This window comes from Alosa sapidissima, chromosome 3 (genome assembly GCF_018492685.1).
Source record: "Alosa sapidissima isolate fAloSap1 chromosome 3, fAloSap1.pri, whole genome shotgun sequence".
NCBI lineage: Eukaryota > Metazoa > Chordata > Actinopteri > Clupeiformes > Clupeidae > Alosa > Alosa sapidissima.
Genome location: NC_055959.1, coordinates 30,347,804 through 30,375,464, shown reverse-complemented (window position 1 = coordinate 30,375,464; position 27,661 = coordinate 30,347,804). Strand labels below are relative to the sequence as shown.

Here is a 27,661-nt window from a genome sequence, read left to right as displayed (position 1 = left end):
TTCTGATTAAGCAATCCTTTCAGTTAAGGGGTCATCCAGGGTTTATTATTTGGAAAACATCATACCTTTTTAACAGGTACAGTGTTATTCACACAGAAATGTATGTAATCTGTGACACAAGTTGTTATGCTATCCAAGTCTTTGATCTTTGATCCCTTGAAATCTCTAATCATACTTGTCTATCAGTTCACTGACAACCACTTTTCCTGGGTTTTGCATGGGAGTAAACATCAAGTTTACTAGTCAAATGTTGAACTTAGTTAATAATGTACCCTAAACAATATTAATATGTGAAGATATATGTGATGCGTTAAATATACATTTTAGTTGTATCTAATAATTTCATTGACAAGTCTGTTTCTCCTATAGTCACATGCAGAACAGGCACAGGGAAATTCCACGCTTGTAGCGTTCTGTCACTCATGGAACAGAGATGTGCAGTGGTGGTGGATAGGAGGTGGGCCTTATTGGAGGGTAAGGTGCGGGTTGGCTGGTAAAGGGTCTAGAGGCTGATGGGGCATGTTTCAAAAGAGTTCAAAAGTTTTCTATGGCACTCCAAAAGGTCAAATGAAAACAGAATGACCTGCACATAATACACGTTGATACAGTGATGACAGTGAATACATCCACCATTACAGAAGGAATATACCAGGTATTTGACAAACATTGCAATTTAGAAAAATTTGGTGATAAATAAAAAATAGAAGTTAAAATCTGTGATAAAGGAATGAACTGTTCACGATACAGATAACACAATACAATATATTGAGATGCAACAAAGATGGAGAAAGAAGGGATCAGATATTCTTTATCACACATTTGAGATTATGGACAAGGTGTTACTTGCCTCAATAAAATGGGGAACAGAGAAATGTTGTGCTTTTGAATTGTTTATTACACTGAATCTTAAGTGAGAAATGCTTGCACTGAACACATCTAATGACTGACTATACACAGGCAACAACAGAACAGGTGGCAAACAAAAAAGGTTTCTGATAATAGATAAGTGTAGTTGAAAAGTATTATAGCAGACAGAATTAAAGGCTCCTGACAGCAATTCAAACTAAGCTACCAAGCTGACCACAAGCTGACCTGATGACCACAATTGAATTTCAAATCTCAAATCAACAGCCTGGGCTCAATACACTATGTATCAAATGATTAATCTGACACTGCTGGACAGAAACTCATCTGCTTCAGATGTGATGTTTATTCTTGCATAACACCCCATATTACTTTGTATGACGAGACAGTAAGCAGAGTAAAGCATTTAGTTCCAGACCATGACGTACATTAAAGGTAAGTCCAGTATACAGTCGTTCAGTTTAGTAAATAGAGTAAGATGGTTAGTCCTTAAAGAAAGTGAGTGACATTAACTGCTTAGAACAATACTACAATTTAAAACAAACATCATAGGGAAAGGAAAATGATAAATATGGGATATTCTGAAATTTTTGAATGCACTGGATTGGTGTAAACAAGACTCTTCCTGGGCGAGTCCAAGTTCTCTCGAAGCCACCATATTGCTTTGCTCCAGCCAATTCATCCTGAACAGTTTTTTTCTTTCTAAATCTGACATAACCATCCATAACCATAAGCTGATGGCCAACCTGTGCATAATCTGACACAGGCTATGAATGTGGTCAAACTAGCTAGCTAGGAAATCAGAGGACAAAAACAAATAAATCATTAAAAAAGAATGATATGACTAATATAATGCATCTTTACAGAGGCCTTGGAGAGAGAGCAGGATGTGTGACAGATAAAAGCATCCTCAGGGGGTTCCAAAAAAGCCTCACCAACGGGCTTTCTCCGAACTCCTGCTCTGCTTACAACTTTCCTTTTAAGTGAAGATAGTGGTAATCTAAGGCACTTGAAAGGAACTCTGCATCAGCCATTTATAGCCTATATAGCAGCCTTAAGAACACACAAACAGGCCGCAAGGGTTTTGGGAGTCAGACATGCAAGCACTTCATGTCGACACATTTGACACCTGTTTTCACCAAATGCTGGTACATTTTCCCATCCATTTTATAGTCCTACTGTATCACGTAACTGATTGTCCTGAGAATAGAATCTCAGTAATAAACCTTTTTTTTTTTCATTTTGAATGTAAGTTGTCAAAAGTCTCATTGTAGACTGATTAATATTTCACAGATAACAAAATTAAAATAGCCAAACAACTAAGAAGTCATTTTAAAAAGTCCATCAGAAAGTCTTTAGAGAATATTCAAGAACATTCAACAGAGTTAGACATTCATTAGCCTCCCAATCTCAGCATATTTTAATTGGCTACATCATTACATTTACATTCCTAGGTCTTAATATGGGAAAACATAGCATATTTGGTTCTCAGTAGCCCCTTGGCTGAGTTAAAACATTTCCAGCACGGTCAGCTTTACAAGAGTCTATTGTACTGTGTGCTGCCCATCATGAACCATTAGAGGACCACGAGAGTGTGAGAGTTGTCTGTAGACAGTTTACCAGGTAATGTTCTGTTCTGTTCTTAAATATGCAATTCTACTAAACAAAAATTAATTTTAAAACTCTTTTTGTGAACAATGGCCTCCTAACTTCATAATGTAATAAGCTAATACAGCAATTTTCCTGATAAATACAATCAAGACTTGGGGGCCAAAAGGATAACCATACACCATGGCGAAAAAGAAAAAAAAGGTTACATTCAACAGTTATTTTGCACTATACATGGACCAATTTAGAAATAACAACTTTTTTTCTAACAATGTCTTGGTAATATCTCAGTATATCTTAAGCAAGATAAAGAGTCCTCCATAGAAAAATATTGTGTACTGAACTATCATGTTAAAGAGCATCCGCTAGAAAAAAGGCCTCTATCTAAAAATTACTTTTTTCATGTTTATGTGCTTTAGCCTGTAACAAACTAATTTCAGTAGAAAAAGCTTTTTTAACAATGCAGATGTTTATCTGAGATAGAGTTAAATAAATCCTCACAAAAGGTGTAGTGCAGGCCGCTGAGGTCTTCCACAGCTTCCTGTTGAGTCAAAATACATAATGCTTCATTTCTAAGAGACTGCGGTTTACAGATTAGATGATAGCTGCTTAGGACTTGGTCCCACCCCCAACCCAAATTAAGTACTTTCTCAATGGTACCTTTTGTTGAAAAAAAAAAGGGCACATGTAAATAAACAAAACAAAACAACACATGTGCAGGAAGGTATCTGAGGGACCATCTCCATCCTTGTTTCAGAGAACAAAAGGAAACAACATTAAAACCATTTGAGCATTACCCTTGTAAGGCTTTTACAACAACAGATATATGCAGTCATTTCAAGCTCAAATAAGTTGCCTCGGGAAAAAAAAAGGAAAAAAACCCATGTTATACAGCTCACCTGGCAAATAAATGCCTAGAGTTGACTCTTAGATTAAATAATCTGCAGTTCATTGTAAAAAGGACCAGAAAGAAAACAGAGAGGATGAATAAGATGAATAAACAAACAAACAAACAAACGTCCCCACCCCCCAAATAGTTTGGCACCATGAACTGATGATACTGTGTGGGACATGACTAAAAGGGCTTCCAGGTCGTTCATCTCTTCTGTTCTAGCACTCATGACTCATTCATTGGTTTCCTGGTTCATGGCCACGATAACCGGCTGGGGCATAGGGGTCACTCCACTGTCATCCTCCATCTTGGGCCTCTTAGCCTCAGGCTCGCCTGGGGCAGAGGCTCCCTCGTCGCCCTCCCGACTGTGGGGTCGGTTCACTACAACAGGGGGTGAGGTGGAGGCCTGGGCAGCCAAGATCTGAAGGGGATTGGTGAGCGCTGGGGGAAAAAAAAAAAAAGTCATATTTGTATAAGTGGATTTGTTTGTTAATACTCTAAGGTCCCTAATTGAAATGTTGGGAAATGTTTTCTTGTGCATGAACTATAGCAATCATGTGACATGTGGGAGCACTGAGCAGATTTATCAGTGTTTGCTCTAAAGGTCTTCCCCATGGTATTAAATTAGCAAATTGATTTTGCTTAGCTATTAAATTAGCTTTAGTCAGACTTAAAGGTACACTATGCAAGATTTACACCTTTATGAAGCCAATTTGATGGTAAACGAACTTGTAATAGGCGAATTGTTCACCTAGCATAGCTATACAGCATAGACGTAGCGAGTCCCTACCGAGAAAACCAGCCATGCAACTTCCAAGAGCGGCTCCCCGCCTAAACCTGCATAGTGTACCTTTAAGATTTTGCCCAACATTCAAATTAGGGCTCTGAGTCTTAACGTCTCACTCTTATTTATAAATATGTATATTTGCCCAGCAAATAAGTTTGGTCCATGCATATCTGACACTTATCACACGGCCTGCTTTTCTAATTAGAGTCCTATGTGTTCATTCTCTGGTGTCAGTTTCACAGAATTTGACAAGTGAGATGAAACAATATACAACAAAGTACTTAGAGTCAACCCTGGACATAAAGATAAAGGGTAGTACCTCTGGGGAAAAAAGGGGAATGGTTATGTGAATAAATTTTGCTCTTTTTTGTCTGGCCTGATGTACGTACCATAGGCATTTGGTGAGATGCTGGTGGCGGGCAGGGCGTGTTTGCCGTTCTGGGTGATGGGCTGGACAGGCAGCTGGTGCTGGCCCAGGGCCATCGGGCTCTGCTGCACAATAGCAAAGCTCTGCTGCCCCCTGCTGACTGAGCCCATGTGGCTGCCCACTGCCTGGATCACGCTGCTGCTGCCCGTGGGCATAGAGGGGTGAAGGGAGGCGGACATCTCTTCTGCAGAAAGCACAGAGGCACACACACACACACACACACACACACACACACAGAGAGACACACACACACACACAGACAGACAGACACACACAGACAGACACACACACACACACACACACACACACACACACACACACACACACACACACACACACACACACACACACACACACACACAAGAAAACATTCAGCATCCTGCACAATATGACATGAGTGATCGTGGGGTTGGTGAAAGATATGCCCACAGCTGTACCACAGGTGATCAGTCGTGGGGACCCTTGAATGTACAGTGTATGTTAAATTAACGCTGACAAGCAAAGCTTACTGAGGCAATCAAATACATAATGAATAACAAGCGAAGTCCACCAGGTAAGAGACTAGCCTGGGTGTTCCCATGCTGCCTTGCGCGCGATTCAAATCAAATCTGGGGGAACACCCAGGCTAGTAAGAGACCAGGAGATGAGCTCTAAGCTGAGCTGACAGGGTGCTGCTGCGGTACCTCTGTGTTCGGCAGAGCTCTCTCGGGGTGGGTTAGCACTGGCGCTGGCCAGGATGTAGCCATTAGGGGAGCTGGCCGAGGTGGTGACCACGCGCACCATGGTGACGGCCGGGGCCTGCTGCACCATGTGGATGGCCTGGCCTGAGGGCTGCTGGGAGATGATGGAGGCGGGCATGTAGGCCACGGGTTTGGGCAAGCTGGCCGAGGGCTGCGCTGGTACGGCCATGATGACCTGCTGGGAGCCCACGGGCGAGCCTGGGAGAGGGGGAGAGGGAGTGTTACGCAGGGCATAGACCTCCTCAATTCCCTTTTGTCCTTTCTTTCACATTTCACACTGTTTGTCATCCCTCCCATCCATCCATCCATCCATCCATCCATCCATTGATCCATTAAGGTTGGCTTTTCTCCCTATTTTTCTTTGCAATCTTAAATTCTATGCATCAATCATCAGGCCAAGTTTGCAAAAGGAAAGTCTGGTTGAATGTCCTCATCACAGCTAAAAAATCAAAAACGAAATTGCAAGGAAAGATAAGTTTATAGCACCTTTCACACACAATATCCATAATAGCTAAGAACAATAAATAGCTAAGAACAATAAAAAATAGTAAATGAAAGGATAGTTAATTAAGTAATGCACATTAAATAGAATAACTAAAGACATAAAAACATAGATTAAAAGGGGGCAAGGTTAGGCAAGTTCACTCCTTCAGCATATCAACTTGTTTTCTATAAACAAATAGACACAGACACACACACACACACCCTTGTGTGGAGTTGCTTTGGTTAAAAGGTGTCAGCCAAATGTAATGCAATGTCATGTAATGTAATGTACACACACACACAAACACAAACACACACACAAACACAAACACACACATACAAACACACAAACAAACAAACAAACAAACAAACAAACAAACAAACAAACAAACACACACACACAGTTAAAGCTCACCTGGTGCACTCTGTGTATATCTGTACTCGGGCACGGAGGCCAGTTTGGAGCTGAAGTCATGCTCGTGGGGGACGGGGGAGCCCTCCCGCGACAGACACTCAGGGGTCTGCAGGCCACTGGAATGCGGGGACAGAAGTCCGGAGTGGGTCGGGGAGGCCGGGGCGCTCCTGAAGAGACAGACACTTACTTAACAAGAAATATGAACATACATCAGAAATAATTACAATCGGAATGCCTTTAGTTGAACACCTCATTTGAAAGGATCCCCATTTAAATATCAGGACACTTGGGATAAAGAGGAGGGCCCAAACGATAATGCATGTTCAAATGGAGACGTATTGGTGGTGTGCAGATGCCCCTTCTTACTCCATCTGGTCACCCAAAAAACTCAAAACAATCAAATGTGCATCAGAACTTCAAATTCTTCAAACTCTTATTCTGCATGTTGACGAGCACACTGAAACTTTGGCACATTTGATGAGATGCTTGTGATTACTGGTAAGCATTGAAAAAGTGCCGCAAAAAAAGGATGAAAGTAATGATGTATATAAACTAAAACTATACACGTGACCAAACAAAAAAAAAAAATGAATTGCAGCCTTGAATGAGCACAACTGTCTAATGGGGGATGACTGTGGCCACTTACCTTATCCTGTCCCATTACATAGAGAATGGCAGCCAAGAAAAAGGTAGGGAGAAACAAGAGAGCACGGACTCAAAAGACGCCTCACAAATTGCCTATCTGTAGCAGCTGCAATTACAGGAGAGCCCGACATTGGGCAAGATGAATGGCGAGAGAAAGAGAGAGAGAGGTGAGAGAAAAAGAGAGAAGAGTCGGAGGATGTAGTGAAAGAGGAATGTATTGTGTTTGTGTGTGTGTATGTAGAATGAGGGGGAGAGAGAGTGAAAGAAAGTGACAAAAATTAACCAGAGATGGGATGAGATGAAAGAGTAGTATATGTATTTCTATAACTGTGATTGTGACAGACACAGAGAGAGAGAGAGACAGAGAGAGAGAGAGCCTTAAATTCTGACCTGTCTATCGGCAAATAAATGCAAACATCCCTTTATCGTACGAATGGGACATTCTGCTGTTCCATGTGAAAAACTAAGCAGGACAGTAGGCTATAGCCAAAATACCTACAGGCGATATTGGATATCATTTACACTAGGGGTGTCACCAAATCCTCAATTCCATTTCATTTTTGATTTTAAAGTCACGATTCCATTCAATCTTTTTTAAATTGTATTACTATTAATGCATTTCTTAATAATAAGAAATGCCTCAGTCATTGCAAGCGCCTCTGATTTATTAATCACCACTATGTGGATACTGTTTTTAGAATTGATTTAGATTAAGTGTTAGTATAATTTGTATTTTTGTAATTTGTATTTTAGTATATTTAGCATATTCTTTATCTTCTACTGTCCTTACTGCTTGTGTTTTTATATTATATACTTTAATTACTCTTTCTGCTGTTAAAGAATGTGTTTGTGTTGTATGTATGCTGCTGCTGAGACCTTGAATTTCCCCTGGGGATCAATAAAGTATCTATCTATCTATCTATCTATCTATCTAAGTTGTTTATTTTTTGCATTATTTCCAGTTCTGTTTTGGGGGGCTTTTATTTTGAAATAGTTCCTACTGTGAACAGAACAGACATTAAGCGCTTTCAGACATACGTGTAAGACCGGAGGTTCTGCCGATGTTAAACGGTGGGGCCGTATATCTGAACGACATAACCGGTCATGTGGAAGTCCGAATTCACCCGGTGTTTATACTACTCCCCCCCCTAGTATTTCCTCCGGACATTATGTTGGTCAGCTATCCGCACCTCACCATCTCACCACAGGGGTCCCCCAGGGCTCAGTGCTGGGCCCCCTCCTCTTTGCTATCTACACCACCTCCTTGGGACAGGTTATCCGTTCGCACGGCTTCTCATACCACTGCTATGCAGACGACACACAGCTCTATCTGTCCTTTCCACCTGACAACCCCCTGGTTTCAGCACGGATCTCGGATTGCCTTTCAGACATAGCTACATGGATGAAGGCACACCACCTCCAGCTGAACCTCTCAAAGACTGAACTGCTGGTCATCCCAGCTAAACCTACCATACACCACGACATCAACATCAAATTTGACTCCCTGTCTGTTTCACCGACCAGGACTGCAAGAAATCTAGGAGTTGTTCTTGACAACCAACTAAACTTCTCAGATCATGTTGCCTCAGTCGCCCGGTCATGCCGCTTTGCACTCTACAACATACGGAAAATCAGGACTTACTTGACTCAAGATGCTACCCAACTTCTGGTTCAGGCAATAGTCATCTCACGACTCGACTACTGCAATGCCCTCCTGACAGGTCTCCCAGCCTGCGCAGTGAAACCACTTCAGATGATCCAGAACGCGGCGGCGCGCCTGGTCTACAACCAACCCAAAAGGGCACATGTTACCCCGCTGCTCATCCAGCTACACTGGCTACCTATGGCGGCCCGCATCAAATTCAAGTCTCTAACACTTGCCTACAAAGTAGTCTCCGGTTCTGCTCCCACCTACTTGAATGCCCTCATACAGACTTACACTACCTCCAGACCGCTGCGCTCCTCTGACGAACGACGTCTAGCTCTACCACCGGTACGCTCAAGCCAATCCAAACTTTTCTCATCTGTTGTTCCTCGTTGGTGGAACACACTGCCAGTTCCTACAAGGGCAGGGACATCCTTTTCCACTTTCAAAAAACTCCTGAAGACCCAGCTCTTTAGAGAACATCTACTCTCATAGCAACACTTACAACAAGTCTTACTGATCCTAGCACTCACCAGCCGTTTTAAACTGACAAGTAACTGTTAAAAACAGCACCTCACCGACGCACTTATTCTTACTGTACTCTAATGTTTTTTTAAACTGTCCTAAAATTGTGAGAATTGTTCTAAAACTTACTGTTTACCATGTTGTTAGTCGCTTTGGTTAAAAAGCGTCAGTGTTTCCCCTACAATGTATTTAACAGCGGCGCAGCGCCGCCGCTGGATTTTCAGCGCCGCTGCAACATAATATCACGAGATTCACTTAACACACTGTAAAAGCACAATGGCCAACGTCATCTCGAAATTGTTTTCTGAAAGTCTTGAGTAAGTTAAGTGCATCAAATCCGCACTTAGCCTCTCATTATTCAGGACATATATGCGGCATGATGTGTCAGGTGATTACAAGCCCAAAGACAAGTCTGCAGCCCATATGGCTAGCCTACGTTCTGAACACGGTTACATTGTTTAGCTATCCAACTGATGGGGTCTTGCTCCGCCACAGTGTAGCCTATGGTGTCATCGTTCACTTGTAGGTTACACAATAAATAGCCTACTTATAGGCCTGGTGACAATAAAAAATGATATTAGTTATATTTCATCACGAAGCTGTTTGTATGCTGTGAATTCGCTTGTAGCCTATGCCATATGTTAAGCTTGAGCAATTCCTCTGATCCAAAGCCTGCTTTGACACATTGACACTAATGTGAAACATGCATCCTCCTCTCCTAGCCTACATCAAATAAAAGAAACCAATTCATGATTACCGAAATGAATTTAACATGGGGGGAAAAAAGTTTGTTGTGATTTAGCCTACTGTTGTGATGCGGTTCTTTCTGCTGATTGGATTTACCCCCCGTGTCGTCAACTCTGAGAACTCTTGCTCCGGCTGACAATTTTATCCAGAGAGCTGATTTCCCAAAGATGAGCCTCCATCAACATTCAACGACAAATTATTAAAACGTAAGTAATGCAATAGAGTAGACCAATGTGCTACAAGGTGTATGGTCTTAACGTTAATTGTAGCCTAGACTTGTAACGTTAGCGTAGGGCTATATGTAATGTTTGCATGGGAAAGCTAGGCGAACACAGTCTAGGCCTGTTTAAACTGTCTGATAGTTAAAGGAAATATGAGCATATGTTGGCATATACGTATAGCCTAAATTCTGTCCACTTAGCTATAATAGGCTATCATCACAAACAGACCTTTTCTACGTTTACGGCATTAGACATATAGGAGCCTATATTCTCTTATCAGAAAGACATGTTCTCATAACTTCAGCGTTCTCTTGACGGTGAGACGAACGGTCGCACTTCAATCAAGTAGCCTAGGTCTTTTTCGAGTTAATTGTGAGTGAGTTGTATGGTAACTGTGGGAGTGATGTAGAAGAAAAGTGAGTATTTACTTTTTTATACGTGGGTTTGTTGTTTTGGGACTGAGAATTAGACTACAAGGAGAGCATCTGGCTACGTGCATGCGTGTCAGCATTAATGGCCCCCCCACAATTCAATTCAATTCAAAGCCCAGAAAAATTAAGTGCTCGCAGATTGGGTGTGGCCTTTGCCATTAAGACAAATTTAAATAAATTGTAAATAATCTTTTAATTATTAATGGTCATTAAATGGTTGTGCCATTTAATTTTTCTTCTATCATTTTTAACCAATAATGTAAAAGAAAGCTGAAAATGTCCACAAAAGAAACACGAAGGTATGATATATATATATATAAAAAAAAAGCGCAACAACCCCCCCCCCCCCCCCCGCCAAGTAATAACACCGCTGCTGGAAAAATTTCTAGGGGAAACACTGGTAATGTAATGTAATGTAATTATGTAAATGTGCTGTGTCTGAACGAGGAGTAGAACATGCGGTTAAAATTCACACCTAGTGAGAGGGCGTGTTGGTGACGTTTCTTTCGTGCGTCCATGTGGTTAGATCTGACTTAAATGCCAGTGTTATGATGGAGTGGCATAGTGCTGTCCAGAAAATCTCCGACCTGGAAAGATGCAGACATCACGGAGCTACTGTCCATGAGGGCATACAACATTTTGATAGAACACCTGAAGGGAACGTTAGAGACATGTTAGCCTACAACTGCATGACCAGGACAAACAAATTCAGAAGACTGAATCATTATAAGCAGAAGGCGCTGAAAAGGCAGTAGCCTACAGCGACGTCGTTGACGACAATAACAGGAGTATTTAATAAATTGTTAGCCAACACGGTTTTCTGTTCATTGATAGCCTTCATGACCTGCTGAGCTCGCTGATATTTGCTGAGCATATATGCCTAGAGAAAATGAAAACGAAGAAAACCCAACTTTGTTCCAAGCTCCTTACGTAATTGCGACACATGGGGAGAGGATGCTTTTGGAAAAAATAAACCATGAAAAAACGAACAACTTCACTGTTATTAATGTTAGTATTTTGTTTGTTGCTTAAAAACGTTGTATGATCTTGAAGTCTTGAGTTACCCTACTGAATTGGCTGGTAGCCTACCATAAAGTTTGTGCATGCTCTCTCTCTCCAACGCAAACCAGATTTGGGGTTATATAGCTAATTCTGGCACATAACGTTGAAAACAGATAAATGTGTTTATTTGAAGCACACATACAAATACTGTAGGCTAGGTCAATTTCAAGTGTGCACTTACGTGACTAGCCTATTTCAAGTATTAGCCTATGCACAATAGATTTCTCTTCTTTAGCCTACATAATGCATAGGCTACATTTTGTAAACAAAAAGCAGCTGTGACAGGCAGCGGCCGCATATATTCTGCATCATATCTCGCATCTTGTGAACTCTACAAGCCCCCACCCCTCACTCGACAACCACACAGAGATTCTGTAATGTGCGTGTATGTCGTTCACACATACGTCCGTATAAGGTCAGTATTAGGTCCGCAGGTTAGCATCATATCTGAATCATCCGTGTGTGTGTGTGTGTGTGTGTGTGTGTGTTGTCTCTTGGAATGCATACTGGGCATGACATGAATTTGAAGTTCGGGACTGAGATGTAATTTTGATCGATTTTTTATTTAAAACTGAAATTGTAACCCCCCTAAATTACACGCCATGGCAGGTGTCTAAAACAGTATGTCATTGTATCATTATGTAGCCTGGGAAAAACCCAGACTAACTTCCGGCAAATTTGAGATTTGCTCTGAAAGTCCGTCTAGCCAAAAGCCCATTCTAGCCCAATTCCAATTTTCCTATATATATATATTAGTGGTGTCAACAATAATCGATTTGGCGATGCATTGCAATGCGGGGCATGCACGATTCAGCATCGATGCGGCAACGTGCCATAATCGATTACGTCACTGTTTATTTTCTGGCCTTGAGTGGACAATAAAGTTGTGAAGTTTCAATTACTTCTGGGGGCATTTCCGGAGCAACGTTGTAATGACATGCGCAGCCTGTAGCTACATGCTAAGCGGCAGCACTAGCTAGCATAACAACAACACTAAAGAATCAAGATGACAGAGGGAGATGAACGCGATAGACGGGTAATTAAAAACGCACCCAAAGCTTGGAAAGCGGACATCTGGGCACATTTCGGATTCTACGAAGTTAATGGGAAACTAGACAAGACGTACACGGTGTGTAAAACCTGCCACACTAAAATCAAGCACGTTGGCAATACAACTAACTTCACGAACCATGTCGATCGTTGCCATCCTGAGTTGGCTTTGTTACTTCATTAAAATTTGGGCTTTAAGTTTTACAATGTGTTTAAATGATTGAACTTATTAAAATGCCATATCCAATACCCTGTACCATTCAATTTTATTTTATTTATTATTTTATGTCAAAGATACAGGAGAGTGATAATACACACATAGCAGCCAATAAAATATGTTGTTCAATATCTGACTGCTTGTATTGCCTCATGACCTCAAAATTTGCCTTGTTGTGTGCAGTAGAATTTTGATGCATCGCAATGCATCGTAGAATCTAATTGAATCGAATCGTTACCTGTTGAATCGTAATTGAATCGAATTGTGAGGGCAGTGCCAATGCACACCCCTAATATCAATGATAGCAGCTCCAAACACGCGGCAGCAGCCATCACGTTGGTTTTAGAAAGGGAGTTAGAAAAAAGTTTCTCGTAACGGTCCTTATGTTGCAATGTGCAACAATGTACAAAAATGTATGGGATACCTATGTGATATCTGCAACAGTAGTAGGCTACTGAAAGCTGTTTGATATTCTGTTCATTCATAGGCCTACAGTAGCTGCACATAGCCGTCGGAATACACATATTTTTGAATAGATGTACATGTATTATGCTGACTTGGTAAATGTAAGCCAACAATGGTTTATTAAGACATCACAGTAATTTATATATTTATTGTCAGTCATCATGTTCATTTTCGCCATATCTGGTCATCTTCTTTAAGGCTACACCGTTTCAACCAGAAACTCAGAATGCTCAAAAAATGAAATAGGCCTAGGCTAGCCTAAACACATTGCAGAAGCGAGAATTTTTATGGGAAGAAAATGATTTACAGACCACTAGCTGCATTAAGCTACACTTCCGTGTTTGCCTTGAAACAATTCCGGCATAACTGCTTTGAACGTTTCAGTCTTGTCCCCCATGCCTGCTTTATCCGGCCGGCCAGAAATGACGAACGAAACAAAATGCTTGTTTGAACGTGAACGGTTTTGTTCAGAGCTGAAAATACAATTGTGTTTGACAGAGGGCAGTACGTTGCTAGTGACAAAATATTAGCTTTCAGTGTGGTACGATGTCTTTGTAAATTAGCCTACGTTTAATTAAAGTGTTTAAATCTTCCTGGTTCTCCACAGAGCCTATACGGCTCTGGTTCACATCATTATTCAAACTAATCTCTAATCTCAACTTCATGCAAATATTATAATAATAGAAGGTCTTGTAGGCTACTGCTTGCTGGTGCTCTAGCTTTATTGGTAGCCTATATTCCCACCTTCTAGGAATTACATTCACGAATTCATGTGTAAATTTAGTGACTGTACACATGCGCGCACACACACACACACACACACACACACACACACACACACACACACACACACACACACACACGCGCACAGACACAGACTTACACAAGTACAGACAGACACACACACTAGGGCTGTCACTTTTTATTCGATATTCGAATATGCATTCGAACATGACGTGAAATATCCGTAGTCGAACTATAAATAAACTATTCGGTTTTTAGTGCCACGTGTAGCACATTTTTACAGTCTATGATTAGTTTGTTTTTTATTTTATTGTTTGCCATCTCTTCCAGTAGCGTGTGCTCTAAACGTACAGTATTGTAGTGTTGGCTCAAGACCAAATCAAGCCAATAGCCAGTAACCACAATAATGACTGGAGCCAGAGCCCTCTCAATAACCACTCTGTTTCGAAAATGGAAGATACAGAATGGCCAGCCTGAGCGAACAATTACGTCACCAACTCATCTAAAAAGTGTTGTCTGGAAATACTTTGGGTTCTACACTGTAGATGGTAAAGTAACCGTTAAAGCAGGGTTTCCATTGTCCGGTAATTACCGTACCAAAAAAATGAAATGTCCGACAAAATGAAATCTCTCCGGTCAAATTGTCAGATTGAAATTGGCTAATAATCCCGTCCCGGGATTACCCAACGTCGTTCACGCCAATAAAATAATCAGCAAGATACACCAGTGTGCGGTGATTTGTAATATCATATGTTTTGCTCAAATGTTTTTGCTATGGATTAACAAAATAACAGCCTGTTGATTGTGATATGGTAACGCCAAACTTGGGGCCAGATAAAGAAAGAAAGAAAGAAAGAAAGAAAAAAGAAAAAAGAGAGAGTGAGAGAGAGAGCGCTGGATAATTGGAGACAGGGATTTACAGTACCTGGAAGAGAGAGGTCCAAATGGGGTGCGGAAGGAGACACCCCTCTGGCGCCGCTTGCGGAAGGCCTGCTCCACCAGCTTGGCCTCGGTGGACGGATCGACGCGCCAGAACGAGCCCTTCCCTGGCTCCTCCTGGGAGCGCGGCACCTTAATGAAGTAGCGGTTCAGAGACAGGTTGTGCCGGATGGAATTCTGCAAGCACATTCAAAATCAGAGATTAGTGGCAAGGCACTCACACATGCACGCACGCACGCACGCACGCACTCCAATATGGCGTCACATGCGAACACAAACTCTAATGAACTCACACATCTAAATATACCCAAAAAACTCCCAACTCATACCAAAGCACACTCAAATGTGCATAAACAATCCACTCAAAGACAAAACAAGCAAGAGCCCTTAAGACTACAAAAAAAACATTGTCTGCTTCACCAGGCACTGTAACCTGACCAGGCACATTTTACTTAAAAGGTTGATATTTTGGAATTTTGTGGCAACTACATATATCCATCTTCAAGGCCTGTTAAAACAATTTAATTTCATAAACATCATATTTATATTGCATGTGATACTTCCTCTACTTGGGCACCCTGTAAGTTGACCCAAGTGGAAATGGCAGCATCTTAAAATGTACTTGGCTCAGCTCCTGACATGAGAAAGGGGGGGGGGGGGGGTCCAGCAGGAAGTGACCGCTCACCTGCCAGCCCTTGTCTGCTGTCCTGTAGTAGGGGTAATGCTTGGTGATGTGAGCGTAAATGCCGCTTAGTGTTAGCTGTCGGTCCTGGGCAGAGGAGATGGCCTGTACTATGAGCTGGGCGTAAGAGTATGGCGGCTTGGACTCATCCTATGGCAGAGAGAGAGAAAGAGAGAGAGAGAGAGAGAGAGAGAGAGAATTGAGTATTCTTTTTGTTATCAAGTATTCTATCGATTATTTCATCGAGTAATTGAATTTAAAAAATCTGTTATTAAGTGCAATTTATTAATATGCAAAACAAATACCATGCTGTAAACTAGCCCTACTCACTTAAAGTTATTCAAATATGTTTTATTTGCATCTGCAGCATTTACCATTACTACCAAATAACCTATAATAATTATGTCTGGGGTAGGCCTATTTGGTGAGGTAACACCGGGAGTGTGTGTGTGTGTGTGTGTGTGTGTGTGTGTGCGTGAGAGAGGTGGAGATAGCGAGAGAGATGAGATGAGTGGGTGTGTGATAAGGATTTATTGGTGTATTGCTCACTTTCAATTTAACATGAATTAACTACTTGATGTTTCCATAACTTAACATCATATCGACTCACAAAATAAGGCTACAGCCGCTACAAATACTGTACGGTCTAACTAGCACTAGTAGGCCTACATCAAATTATAACATTCCGTGTGAAACAATGATCCCTGAGCTGAGCAGGCCACATAATGCGAGTGATAGGAATTAAACGAAGCCTTGAGGCAGAGAATTTTCCTCTATAATTTTTAGTAATTAAATTATTCGAGTTACTCGAGTAATCATTTCAGCCCTACAGGATATGCATGTGAGCACACAAAAAGACAGTGACTGAAAAAATAAATAAAAGAAGCAAAAGTGAGCAAAAGAAATGAAAAACAAGAGAGAGAGAGAGAGAGCAGGAAAGAGAGAGAGCGAAATAGACGAGGGAGAGATAGAGGCCAACCAATACCCAGAGGGGGAGCTTACCTTGGGGCTCTCCCTGCCTGAAACCTCCCTGTGCTGCTGCTCCGAAACGGCCTTGGCGGCGTACTCGGCGGCAAGCTGCAGGTCCGACGTGATGTTGCGTCCGAAGCGATAGCCGGATGAGCCAGCACCACGGGGGCTCGCCGGGCAGGAGTTGGGGACACTGTGGAGGGAGACGGACAGGAGGTGAGGAGAGGCATCCTGCACATGGCACATCTGAAAACAACTGCAGCGTATAGACCCCTTCATCAATAAAAACAAAAACAATGCTTGAACGTTCTATTTGGGCCCCAATCTACTTCCTCTGCATTAAGATAACATATGGAATGTTAAAAAGTAAGTCTTGTGGGGCCAACTATGATGCTGATAATGGAACTCTCTTGAAAGGGTCCATAAACACTGGATCTCAGAAACTATAGAGGGCTCTGGAGCAGTGAGTGGTGGTGGTTGTGGGATGGAAGCACCAATAGTGGCCGACAGGATTTACTGGCAAACAGTCAATGATTTATTTACAGTTTCCTGGCTGTTAATAAAAAAAGTCTAGTTAAAACTCTGCCCTTCAATCAACAAAAAAGATCTCTTGATGTGTGGTGCACAATTCCAGACTGGATAAAACTTTTTTTGTTTTGTTTGAAATGATTAGCATACACATAGCATTAGCTTAGGTCTGGGTGGAACAGATGCTTTAAGAACATTGCTGTGCAGGTTGGAAGATCAGCAGATAGACGGACAAATAAAGCAGATGAAATACAGACAGATCACAGACATACACCTGTGTAAACTTCAAGGAGTAGCAGTAGGGGAGATAACGCCAAAAAGTTGCTGGTGCGACTTGAACTAAATGTGCACAGCATATTAAGTGTCTGATATGTGAGGGAGTGGAAACAGCTGATTGGCTGAACTTGAAAATAAAATGCACTCTAAAGAGCAAACCAATCAGCTTACACTGTCAAGAGTTCCCCAGCTCTTTATTTTGAGGTGCTCAATATTTAGAGAAGAGGAAGAAGGCTGTCCAGCAGGTGGCTCTGCAGACTCTCAAATGATCCATTTTGAATAACTTCCTGTTATTTATATCTAATCTATATCTAATGGCTTGGGACCACTAACTCATTTCCATTAATGGATGCCTAAAAGCCAGGTGTGAATAGAATGAGGCACAATGTGAGAGCACACAGCAACACAAGCCAGAAAGGAGCCGATGTGTAATTTAAAAATCCTTGAACAATATTTAACATGGTCATTTGCAAAACATATAGCTATAGTAAAGAGTATTGTCATACCGTGGTTTGGATCCAAAATGGTACCAGAAAATACTTTCAAATGGTCCCATCATGGTCAGAATCTTGATATGGCTCGCCTGCCTGTTACAGCCAGGACAGTTTCATTTTCAGAAACTTAACAACAACGCTGAACATGACCTCTGTTCCAAAGTAAACCCCCATGATATTTTTACTACTGGCATCTTAAGAGCAGGGCACAACAGAGGACCGAGATAAGGCCAGCTACTACTAATCTCAGAAAGCCTGATTGGACTTTGTGACAGGGTGCTCACTGCAGCACAATCACCGTGGAGTGAGGAGACAGTAAGAGATGGAGAGCCTTTAATGCGTCATGGGGGGGGGGGGAAGAAAAGAGAGAGTGGTACAGAGAGAGAGAGAGAAGGAGAAAGACAGGAAGAGAGAGGGAGAGGGTAAAGTAGGAGGAGGTTGAAGTCCACACCGTAGGCAGCATTTTATCCACAGCTGGGCCTCATGCTACAATAACACCTTCAGGGCAACTAAGTCGACACCAAGTGCACCACACCCCTTCAAAGCACACAGTGCCATTTCAGTGATAAAACTGTGTTCACACCTTAACAGAGTACCTATTCCTGTGCTCACTGAAAAATAATATCTGATACACAAAAACAAACAAATAAACAAACAAACACACACACACACACAAACGAACACGTGTGCAAGGCCTGAATCAGCCACAGAACTGTTCCCAACAACCTTCCTGGATGTGCACCATCACTGCAAAATAACTTAATTTCTGCTGGGCTTTCCGGGCTAATGGCTACCAGGCAGACTCTGAGGGGTGTGTGTTTGTCTGCTGGCTAGCCCTGAAGCACAGGGCTGAACATACCTCTCCCACAGACCATGCACACTAATGATTTACTTTGATGCTGGCAACTGCTGTTGATTGATCATTAACCTCATCGACCTAAACAAAACCTGCTTAGCTTTCTTCTTCGATAAAAGTGTTGTATCGGTCCTGAACTGACAAGTACCACAACTGGCCTCTGTGAACGCAAGGCAGGCGCAAAGTCTCTGTTCAATGCAGTAGCACTGCAGTTTGGGACACCATTGCAGTTAAAGGGCAAACACGAAACTGCCATTCTGTACGTGTAATACACAGCACAACACAAGGAGCCAATCTATGAAGCACAGTTAAATCTATCACCGTTTTCTGAACGTTTCTTATCAAGTGATAATATGTACAAATATGTACATAGCGTAGGCACTCTGTGTTTCACAGTTGTACTGTACATCCACACTGCTTACTCAGAGGCTGCCAGTAGTCATGTGATGACTAGCATACATGTCAATGTGTGTGGAATTTAAAACCTCTGACACATCTGCTGTTTGTCCACTAGACCCAACTGCAGGGTGGGTGGGTGGTTGGGTTGGGTTGGGTTGGGTTTGGGGGGGATCGAGGGGTGACTACAAGTCCTCCTAAACCACTTCCAGTAAGAAGCTTACTGTTTTTTGAACTGTAGAACATGGTGGTAAGAAACTCTGGCTGCTGCCTCTGCCCTGGAGGTGGAAAACTTGTTTGACGAGGCTGAATAGAAGGAAACCACAGCCTCCCGTGGGCCAGAGAGGACTCAGGAAGGCCAGAGCATGCATGCTGTTTGTTTTGGGTGCACGAGGCGCAGGGCATGCAGGAGGGGAGGGGCGAGGGGAAGGAGAGAAGGGGGGAGGAGGGATGTGAAGGGGTGGAGGGGTGCCGTGCAGGGGGAGGCCGCAAGGAGGCTCTCGGAAAAAAGGAAACTATCTGTGGCTCAAAACACAAAACCACAACACTTTCCCCCTCGGCCAATCAGACATCCGCAAGCTCTGCACACGCCATATATGGCATGTGCACACACAGGCCACTCACACTCCCAGCCACACGCTGTGCAGTGAAGCTGACTGGCCAGTGGGGGCATGCCGTGTTGTATGTGCGAGTGTGTTTGTGTATGTGTGTGAGTGTGAGAGAGAGAGATAGAGAAAAATCCTGGGAAAAGTGTACAGGAGCCGCAGGAAAAAAGGGGGTGGTGGGGGACTAACTAGCTTGCTTGCCTCCAGTACACTACACACAGACAGAGCTTCCAAGAAGCCTCAGGTTAGCTGGGATTCTACTTTCAGAGCACCCTAATGGACCAGAATCCCGTTTTGATAAGACTCTGGAGGGCTTTGCAGCACTCTTTACTTAACGGAGGCGCTCAGGAGGTCTGTTCTCATATCAGTGTTTATATGCCGCACATTTGGCAGACTTTGGGAAGAACCGAGCCACGGCTATGTAGTCATCCGTGGCGCTGACAGGCGTCCACTCAACTCAAAACTAGACATGGACAGATGGGATTTGGATAAGAATTCTAGGATCAAGGACAAACAGATTGATGTGTAAAACAAATGAACAAATGAATTGCTGGATGAATGAATGAATGAATGAAAATATATTGAATGAATGTAATTAGCATACGAGTAAGGGATCTGGGATCCAGGAATCAATCACAACCTTTTATCTGGTATGAGACAGGCTTCAGACTGACGAACACAGTTGGCACCACTTTCGAACACAACCAAATACTATCGGCAATGTGCTAATGCCGATACTATTAAATCATTAATCATTAAAGTGTTAGCCAGTGTTAGCTGATGCCAACTCAAGTTCAACAGCCAAGTTACTCTTCAACAACTACCACACAATTTTAAAAAACAGCCACCTGGATGACCTCCTTCAGTTTTACAATGACAAAATGATAGTTATGATGATACTTATAGGTAGCCTAGGTGAATCCAGACCAATCTGTGAGCTTATTTGAATTTGCTCTGCAGGTCTGTCTGGCGACCTTGCCATTCATTTCCAAATATCCAAACAACTGCATATCAGGCATTGGGCAGTATGGTTAACAGTGCATTGAACACTACCAATGGCTGTTCTTGTGGTGGAGTTAAATGATAAAGATGTATATTTTCTTTGGAATTGAGTAAACAGCAATTTTAGTTTAATGTACCAGGAAATCAGAAGTGAACAAAGCGTCCCCAGACCCATTCTTAATCTTAACTGAGATGAGAACCAGTCTGGTGTCAGCCAGGCTGACTTGCAGGTGCATTTCCCCAAAGCTCAATTGATGGGTAGTATCAAAAACAAAACAAAACAAAACAAAACTCATTCTTACAATTGATGGGTAGTATCAAAAATAAAACAAAACTCATTCTCACAATTGATGGGTAGTATCAAAAACAAAACAAAACTCATTCAGAGAGACACCAATTCAGAGAATTGGTGTCCTTCTATATCTGCAGGATTTACCCATGCTGCCTCACACTCAACTGCCATTTCCATTTCAAAACCCAAACTGAGGACAGAGCATCTAAACTGTCTATGGTCCCTTGGGATTTGAGACCTCACATTGCTAGTTAGCTCTGGCAGTTACAGGAGGGAGATTAGCTGATACCTGATGGTCCCAGTGGGGGAGGGCAGTGGACTCATCATGCTTCTGAAGTCGGTGTCAGGAATGTTGATTTTCAGCGGCGAGATCTGGGGGTAGAGGGGTCTCACCGGAGACACAGGGGCCTCCTCCTTCAACACCTCCTTGTGGTAGAGTACAGTAAACTGGATCTTAATAACTGTACTCGGAAACCGCAACGTGCACCTAGAGAGAGAGAGAGAAACACAAATACACAAAAAAACAACATTACTTTAGGACTGGATCACAAATGACTGAGACCAAACACAACATGCTTATATATGTTATGTTAAAGTAAATAGATCTTAACTCAAGAATATCAGTGATCAAACTAGCGAGCTATCAGCTAGGTAGTGTTAAAAGTGCAAACTAAGAAAAGCCGTTAACATTAGCATAGCAACATTAACTTTAGGTAAAAAAGCAATGAAGAAACTGTTTTTTTTGTAGCACTTCTTCTTGCCCTTCTTGAACGCTAAGCGATTGGCTTTTGTTCACACTAGCAATAAACAATTTAACATGTAGATCCCACTCACATGACAAATTAGGAATATATTATATGTTGCTATGTGGTGTTACTGATGTGGTGTAATATCAAAAACAATTACAATACCACATTGTACCGGTACTATGCTATGTGTGGCTGGCTGCTGTATGAAATACTGTATAATGCAAGTAAATGTAAGCGTACAGTGTGGCTGAATTCAAGACGTCTCAAAGTCTACAGAATCCACATAGCTCCTTTAACACTCCAAGTGGAAATGGGATATTTGCACTGTTAGGCAGAGTCAATTCAAAATCACCTGCTGCCTTAACAAATCTGTTGCTGTTAATGTCCAGCGACACAAATGGTAATTTGTGTGGTATATCCAGGATATTCTCCAGCCAACAATGGGTGTCGCCATGACACTTCAGTATTCAGAAATACGGTTTTCTATTTCCGGTCGAAGCTGCGTTGTATTCATTTTAATGTGGCGGTAAACAATGCTTGACGCATCCTAAGCTGTAAAACAAAACTTTTATATTTTTCTGTCAGTCCTATATTATATGGAATATCCATATTGAGTGCAGAATTGTCAACATTTCGAAAGAAATAGAAGTTGAAGCATATTCTAGTTAGCCTGCTGAGATTGCACTAAGTTATAATGTAAACAGAATGGACGGATTTCCGGTTTAAGGAATAAGGTGGATAAGTGAACGTCATTCCTTTACTCTTCTTGTGTTTCAAAGTGTTTCATGGGAAATACAGACAAAAAGCACTCATCAGCCAGAATGAGAACAAATGAATTGGGAAGGGCATTAACAGCAATAAAATATTCAAAAACTGCAGAATTTCACCTTGGGTCATCTACAAGCATTCATATATTAAGGTGCTGTATTACATAAAATGTTATTGAATGGTATGAGAAGATGAAAACAAAGCACTTTGCACCACTGATCGACTTGCATTTCTCCAGTGGTAGTATCCTGTTATGATTCCTGTTCTGCCATAGTAACTTCACAAGAGCAGGCACATGCTAAGCCCCCAGCCCCCTTACCCAATCGGAGCGGTTTTGAACTGTCTGCAGTGCGGCCTGGGAGTGATGAATTGGTGTGCTGCCTCCAAAGGGCTTATTTACACAAGTGCTGCACCAGGAAGCCACATGTAATGCTGCAGCGTACACAGTCCAGTTGTTTTGAAGGGCAAGTCTGGCTAACGGCCAACAGCAGTTTGTTCTCTATCTCTCTCACACTGGCCATGTTTTCACATTCGTCCATCTGCAGGAGGAGCGACTGTGCTGGCCTTAGCAACAATCACCACAGATCTATTCCCTGTATTGACATCTAGACTGAGACTGAGGGAACTAGGCCATAATCCTATTATGACCAACCTTCAACTTTGAGATACTGCGACAGCCTCCAGGAAGAAATTTCACATCAAACTTTGGTGGAATTAAGACACTTACACAGACACCTTTTGCCCTGGGCACAATCATGGAACATCACCTGAGCCATGACAGTACAACAGCAACACTGGAAACTAAGTAACACTGAACGATAAACATAATTCTTTCAAAAACCAGTGTTGTATAAGTACAAGCTTAACTGACTTCTAATATTATGCTTTCAGGCTGCTGTGTACATCACTTGCTACTCCATAGCCTGATGAGGCCTGCGTGATGGTGGCATGAATAAGATCAAGCTTTGGTGAGCACGTCCATAACCAAGATCATAACTTGAGAGGAATTGTCTGTTAACACCTCCATAACCGCAACAGATAAACATTAGAATTAACATTAGTCTGTTGCTGTTTATTGTGGGTGGCCATCAGTGCAGCCATTCTGGTCTATCAATATAGACAGTTTAAAACAAAGCATGCCTGTGCAGGTTTTTACCTCTGAAAGTCTCCCCAGTGTAATGTCAGTACTGCCAGGTAAAATCCATGCTAGCGCAGCAAACTAGCAAGTGATGATCAGGGCCCAAATTAGGATGACGGATCCTTTGAGTTACAAAATAAGTCATAATAATAAATTGTTCTATCACTTTCATATGGCTGATAAGGCAAAAGAGGTGTGTGTGGGGAGACTACCACAGGAACACTATGGTGGTGAAAGATGACAGGTTAGTCATTACTGGATAAAAGGAGAAGAAATAATAATTTGTCTATACTGAAAACACACTCTCACACAAGGCACAGCACAATACACATGAACATATACTTTTCATTCAATTCTAAACGTGATATGTCGTTTTTGCTGTATAAACTGAATGTATGTGCTTAATGTTAGCATGCAATTCTACAAGGATGTGGAAATGTGATGGAGTATTTCCTGCACAGTATTTCTGTAAATTCAATGCTATGCATCTTTTTTAGCTGTTTGTAATGTAACAACAACATGTTACATTTGTCAGCTGCAGGAAAAGAAATGAATACTGAGAAAATGCCTTTTTTACCACGTGTTCATAACCACATCTCTGTGCAAAAGCAAGCACTTTTGACCACAACACTGAAATGTCATTACAATTCATATGTTCTTGCATAAATGCATAAATGTAGATAGACTACTAGTGCATTGTACTTTGAGGCAGTGGCCCTCCAGAAACACCAAATAGCTAATCAATGTTCTCAACTCCCTCCTTCATGTAAATATAGGCAAATATTTAGTCAGATCAGAGGGGATGACCTTAAACTCACAGGGATACAACAAAAATACAATGTTAGGTGTCGTTTTTTGGTTTCATAGTCTCTTCCAAATGGTCACATACTCTGAGACATAACCTAGGCCTACTACATTCAGAGAACTTCAAATGAAACCTGCATTTTGATAAATATTTCTACTGTGTGCTGTGTCTCACATGCAAATGCAATACCAAATTGGTAATAGTTTTGTTAGTGCTAGTCGATATTTGCCATCATTATTACGCACTATTATCTGCGGAAATATGAAAAAATGTAGGCCTACACCAATGTGGCATAGGCTACACGAGACAGTCTGACATGGCTCCTCATAACAACAACAGTAGCTAGACGTAGACGTACTGGGGCACCGACCATCCAAGATCCAATCAGGAGCACACACACCCCCTGCATACTCGTGTTGACAAAGTCCAAACTGACTAGAAACAACAGCTATTGACATAATACAAGTAACGTTAATTTAGTCCGATTCAATACTACAAAAGGACGACACAGTTTTGCCCACAGAGACTCAATGCAGAAACTTCCAGTATAATTCAGATAGTTTAAATGTCTCTAGCAAATTCCTCGGACGGTAACGTTAGATTAAAAAAGAAATACAAAGAAACCACTTCCCTGACTAAAGTAGGAAAGTTAAAGTGGTTTATGTTCTGCAATTGTTAAAACTGCAAAAATCCTCTAAGTTTGCTATACAAACACAACACAACACACACATCAAAAACAGGATTAACACGTCAAAACGATGTATTTAGTAGATAGACAACATTGCAACTGTTGCAAGTCAACTTCCCCTCATTTCTATGTAACGTTAGCTAACGATGTTGCTTAGCTAGCTATGGCTGTCAATGTCACATGGGTACAGCGCGCACGATGTAAATAGCAAGCTAAAGTTCCAACTTGCTACAAACACGCGGAGTCAAGGCCCTAGCTGCTACAAACCCATACAAATGTCAGTTCATACTCCTGTAGCCACATTAGCTACTTAGCTGTTTAGCTCCACTCTTGTGCTCAGTGTTGCTAGCTGTTTAGCATCCAGATCAACTACAGCAAGCATACAGTACATCAAGCTTAGCTAACTGATTGCTTTGCTGCTAGCCTTACTTTAGCAGGCTTAAGACTACTTACTCGTTTGGTAATTGAAGCGGCGGAGCTCCTCTCCTCTGGAATACACCATCCACAAACACACCATTCTTTCCAAGACAACGTAGATAAAAGTAGGGCTCTTCAAATGTGATCTGCAAATGTCGCCTGGATATGAAGCTCGAATGACCCATGTTGACATCTACGGAACCATGCGATGAATTCCGGCCCACCGTCACTGTCCTCTGGCGCATTACAAACTCGAAGTCCCTGCCTTCCAGTCGTGCAAGGGCCGGTGCTGGAGGAGAGAGGGGCATGGATGTGATCCCAGCCGAATTCGACGAGAGCGTATACATGGGTGCAATTGCTACTCTGACAGGGCTACACGGTGCAGACTTAAGCGCCAGCAAGGCCCGTGCTCCCGTATCATCTCCGAAATCAGCCATCTTCTCGTGTAATTCAAGGGGAATTTCAACGCAATGGCTGAGGGCTGGAAGGCTTCACTTGGTTGCTGTTGATGGTAGTCACAACATGAACAAAGAGAGTGGTAATCCACGTCATGGATTTGCAGGTCCTGACTCGCTCTGAAATTCGCACTGATGTGCCTCAGGTGCCATGGTCTTTTTGGATTCTTACACTGTAGATTGGGGATATTTTCACAGAATTGACATTGCCTGCTAGGGAAAATACATTAAAGACAAAGAATCTTTGGCCACAGGAGAAATCATGCATCTAAGTTATCTCAGTTTTAAGAGCATTGGGCAACAACCAGTTAATGTTGTTGCAGTTCCTGGAACCGGACGACACGTGCGTTACATGTGGCACTTTTGGAGTGTTCCTGCATTAGTTAAGTGTTCTGAGATAATGTATTTTGCATATATTTACGAATTCGATGTGTCGATGAATATTTTAGTTCACTAATCTCAACATTGAGAATATTCGAGTAATGTTTAAAGAAGCGAAGATGATGACGTCCGCGCCTGCTGACCAGTGGCTGTTCTCCATGTTTATAAACACTTCAAGTACAAGTAAGACTGAAAACGCGGACCGGCTTTTAATGGCTCCACTATTTTCATATCGCGGAAACGTGTAGACCTACCTGTAGGCTACGCTAGATGTCCGTATTCTCCCATAAATTAAACTGTACGAAGACAATCGTCACCATCTAGGAAAATTAGAAATCCATAAGAAGACACAGTATTTATTCATTAATGCGATAAGCCTAGTGAATGTAATAGGCCAGACAAAAACAAACTATTGAAGAAAAGATTACACTGAATTAGGCCTATTAGAATGAACAACAATGATCTTCAATAGATGTGATGATCAATTAATCAATCAATCAATAAATAAATAAACCAACCAACCGACCAATCAATCAATCTACAGCCCTATATGTCAGTAGTCTACCCTGAAATACATGGCAATGCATTTTTTTAAAAACACAACCTAATTTAATTTTTATGTCACAGTAATTTGTTCTTTGATGAGCAGGCCTTGGCTAGACTTTTGCACTGAACACTACAATAATAGTGTAATTTTGGTATTAAATCAGAATTATTAAATCTCTCAGGATTTGAGATCATGATACACTCTTCATGTTAATTTTAATGCATGACTGGTGAATTGCCCCTATCAGCCACCTGGGCATCTGGAGAGACGAGGCGTTGAAGAGTGGTGGAGTTTAAATTCCCAAGCACTTGGGTTTGAAATAGTCATTTGGTCAGGTCAGAGATGAAAACATGCAAGTGTCACTTATTCGCCACTTAGTCTGTCTTTTATGTGGATCTCCAAATAGCACTGATCAGGCATATTGGCATTATTGCAGGCTACTCATAACAAGCTGGACTCCCATTAACAGACAAAAACATGTTGTAGCTCAGTATCAGAGATATTGTGAGTACCTGCATTCCTAAAAGCTCCATTGCTGAGGTGTGTTTAGTTGGCCAAGTTATAATTCAATTTAAACTAGATGTACTGCAATGCGGTACAAAATATGACCGCCTCTCAATCCTGTACATCCTCTCCACGAGGATAAATCACGCTTTCAATTTGAATTCATCTCCTATCCCCCACTCTAACAACTTTTGTGTATGCT

General features: G+C 41.8%; 1 protein-coding gene across 2 annotated transcripts; it reads right to left on the bottom strand.

Moving 5' to 3' along the window:
- Positions 1-877: 877 nt before the first annotated feature.
- On the bottom strand, positions 878-26,552 carry foxk1 (forkhead box K1). Of its 2 annotated transcripts, none has more exons than XM_042087174.1 (9): positions 25,609-26,552; positions 21,297-21,494; positions 16,592-16,751; positions 15,593-15,739; positions 14,894-15,084; positions 6,217-6,383; positions 5,262-5,516; positions 4,541-4,759; positions 878-3,805 (listed from the first exon to the last, which is right to left on the bottom strand). In XM_042087174.1, the coding sequence occupies exons 1-9, from the start codon at positions 26,007-26,009 to the stop codon at positions 3,597-3,599; spliced, it is 1,947 nt and encodes a 648-aa protein (XP_041943108.1). In that variant the 5' UTR covers positions 26,010-26,552; the 3' UTR covers positions 878-3,596. The 2 variants fall into 2 exon arrangements, with proteins under 2 accessions (XP_041943108.1, XP_041943107.1); XM_042087173.1 differs by having other exon boundaries at positions 4,541-4,762; positions 25,609-26,551.
- Positions 26,553-27,661: the final 1,109 nt, after the last annotated feature.

What these genes read in the sequence shown, in the direction of transcription:
- foxk1 (XM_042087173.1), bottom strand. Translation starts at nt 26,009, where the DNA reads ATGGCTGATTTCGGAGATGATACGGGAGCACGGGCCTTGCTGGCGCTT. An exon ending in ATATACACAGAGTGCACCAG is followed by an intron (nt 5,517 to 6,216) that starts GTGAGCTTTAAC and finishes CCCCTCTCCCAG; the next exon opens with GCTCGCCCGTGGGCTCCCAG. An exon ending in GAGCTCTGCCGAACACAGAG is followed by an intron (nt 4,763 to 5,261) that starts GTACCGCAGCAG and finishes TGCTTTCTGCAG; the next exon opens with AAGAGATGTCCGCCTCCCTT.